This window comes from Ruditapes philippinarum, unplaced genomic scaffold (genome assembly GCF_026571515.1).
Source record: "Ruditapes philippinarum isolate M1 unplaced genomic scaffold, ASM2657151v2 ctg12345_1_1_1_1, whole genome shotgun sequence".
NCBI lineage: Eukaryota > Metazoa > Mollusca > Bivalvia > Venerida > Veneridae > Ruditapes > Ruditapes philippinarum.
In genome coordinates, this window is record NW_026854540.1 from 25,123 (window position 1) to 27,286 (window position 2,164).

General features: G+C 30.3%; 1 protein-coding gene across 1 annotated transcript; it reads right to left on the reverse strand.

Moving 5' to 3' along the window:
* LOC132740410 (tRNA-cytidine(32) 2-sulfurtransferase-like) lies at nucleotides 1–1,877 on the reverse strand (the record flags this gene model as incomplete). The annotated part of the gene is given in 3 exon segments (XM_060728303.1): nucleotides 1–323; nucleotides 1,135–1,207; nucleotides 1,815–1,877. Coding segments are annotated over 3 exon segments (364 nt in total), but the record flags the coding sequence as incomplete, so codon positions are not given.
* Nucleotides 1,878–2,164: the final 287 nt, after the last annotated feature.

The window sequence follows — 2,164 nt, forward strand, 5'->3', positions numbered from 1 at the left end:
TCTTAAACCATAAATTTCATTGAAAAATTTTTTTTTGCTTTGATGTATTTTGGTTTTTATTTCCACATTAATACAATACTTTTTAGCACAAAATATTAGATATCGAAATCGTCATCTGAATTATTTTTATCTAGTTTAAAGAAGTCTGTCACTTTCATCTGGGTTTTGTTGATTGCCATGATTGGTTTAATTGCTGCCATTAAACTAGAAAATATCCGTGGAAACATGATTTCCTGCGATGCTAGAAGCTGTTTGATTCTGTGACGTTCTTTTGGCGCCTCGAAACATGCAGGACAGTTCTCTGCAATGACTGGAAGTTTGTTCTGTAAAGCATCATATAATACATATATTAAAATAATAGAGATTGCTTCACAAAATAAGGTGTATCACAAAATAAGGTGTATGTACATGAATCAACTGATATTTTTTTCACTTTATCATCTTAGTGCAGTAACAGATTAACTCCTATTAAAATTGAATAGTAGTTAACCACTTACTGCAATGAGGTGACAACTTGATATCCCCTTTTATAGGAATTAAGTTGTATAATTATGTTTCAAACATTTGCTAAAAAATGGAAATTAAACTTGCACATAAAAGAAAGGGAATACTATACAAAAATTTGATCAAAAATATCATACACAGAATATTTTTTTTTTTTACACATGTATACCCTTACAACATGACAAAAATTGTTTCATTTTCTATCATTCTGAACCACTTGCCCCTCACTGCTGTGGGTTCGAATCCCAACAGGGACTTTAAATTCATTCATGTGAGGAAGCTATTCAGCTAACTTAAGGAATTCAGAAGTTCTACTCAAGTGCCCATTTGTGCCTGAAATAATACACGGAAGGGCATTTGAGGTCTTCCTCCACCATTAAAGCTGGAAATTAACCATATGACCTATATTGTGTTGTGTTGTATTTTGATTCTTTTTTGTGAGGAAGCTGTCAAGCTAGCTTATAAAACGGTGGTGGTTCTACTTATTTGCCCATTTGTGCCTGAAATAATACAAGGAAAGGCACCTGAGGTCTTCCTCCACTAGTAAAGCTTGAACGTTGCCATATGATGTATACTGTGATGGTGTGACGTAAAACCCACTAAAACAAACTACCATTCTGACATACTTACATTTTCAGCAAACATTCTCAAATCCTTCTCTCTGACATAGACAAATGGTCTGATCACCCTTAAATCCCCTTCTCTGTAAAATATAACAAAACATCATTTTTATTATAAACAAATTGTCTTCTTACTCTCTGTAAAATATATAACATATATGTCCAGTTATATTCTGTCTATATAGATATATATATATATATATATAAATACAGACTTTTCATAGACTACTCTTGATCTCTAACCTGCTGATTTCTTTAATGAAATTGTCTAGCTTCCATTATTGGAGCTGGCAATCTCATTAATTTCAGGAATATCATGATGAAAATTGAAGTTTTTAAATTTTGATCTTGAAACCCATTAAACTTTAAATGGACTGTTCCAAATTTAAAGTTGAAAAAGTCCATTATAAGATATTCAGTAGTAAAAGAGTTGAGACTATCTCACACTTGTATCATACTATATAGTTACTATTATAACATCACATGGTAATATTGTAAGTAAACTAATTTCTTCCGGAAATAAAATACATTTGTAAAGCAGTCCAACTTAGTTATAAGCTTATTTACTGAGTTTAAAACTGTCAAATTTTAAGTGTAAAAAGCTCTTACTACTGAAATATTAATAAATATGGAATAGATTTGCAACAAACAACAAAGGTTACATTAGTTAAAACAAAATTAAATACTTACTCTACAGTATAATTAGCCTTCATGGTTCTTAAAATGCCATTATGAAATATCGACATCAAGAAACTGCAATAAATATACAAATAATAACCATAAAAAGGGAGACAACTACAACTATGAATAAAATATGAACATGTGAATCATAAATGGAGAAGAATCAACTTTAGACTGTATCTACACCTTGCTTAAAAGTTTTTCTTAATAATGTAAAAAGAACAGCAATCGAGTTTGTAAACACTAATTAATATGTTATGTTGTATGAAGTTACCTTGGAAAGCTCCATAAACTTACAACAGCAGTGTTTCTTTTATCACTAATTACAACTGAAAGTTATTCATGATATGTATGCTTTT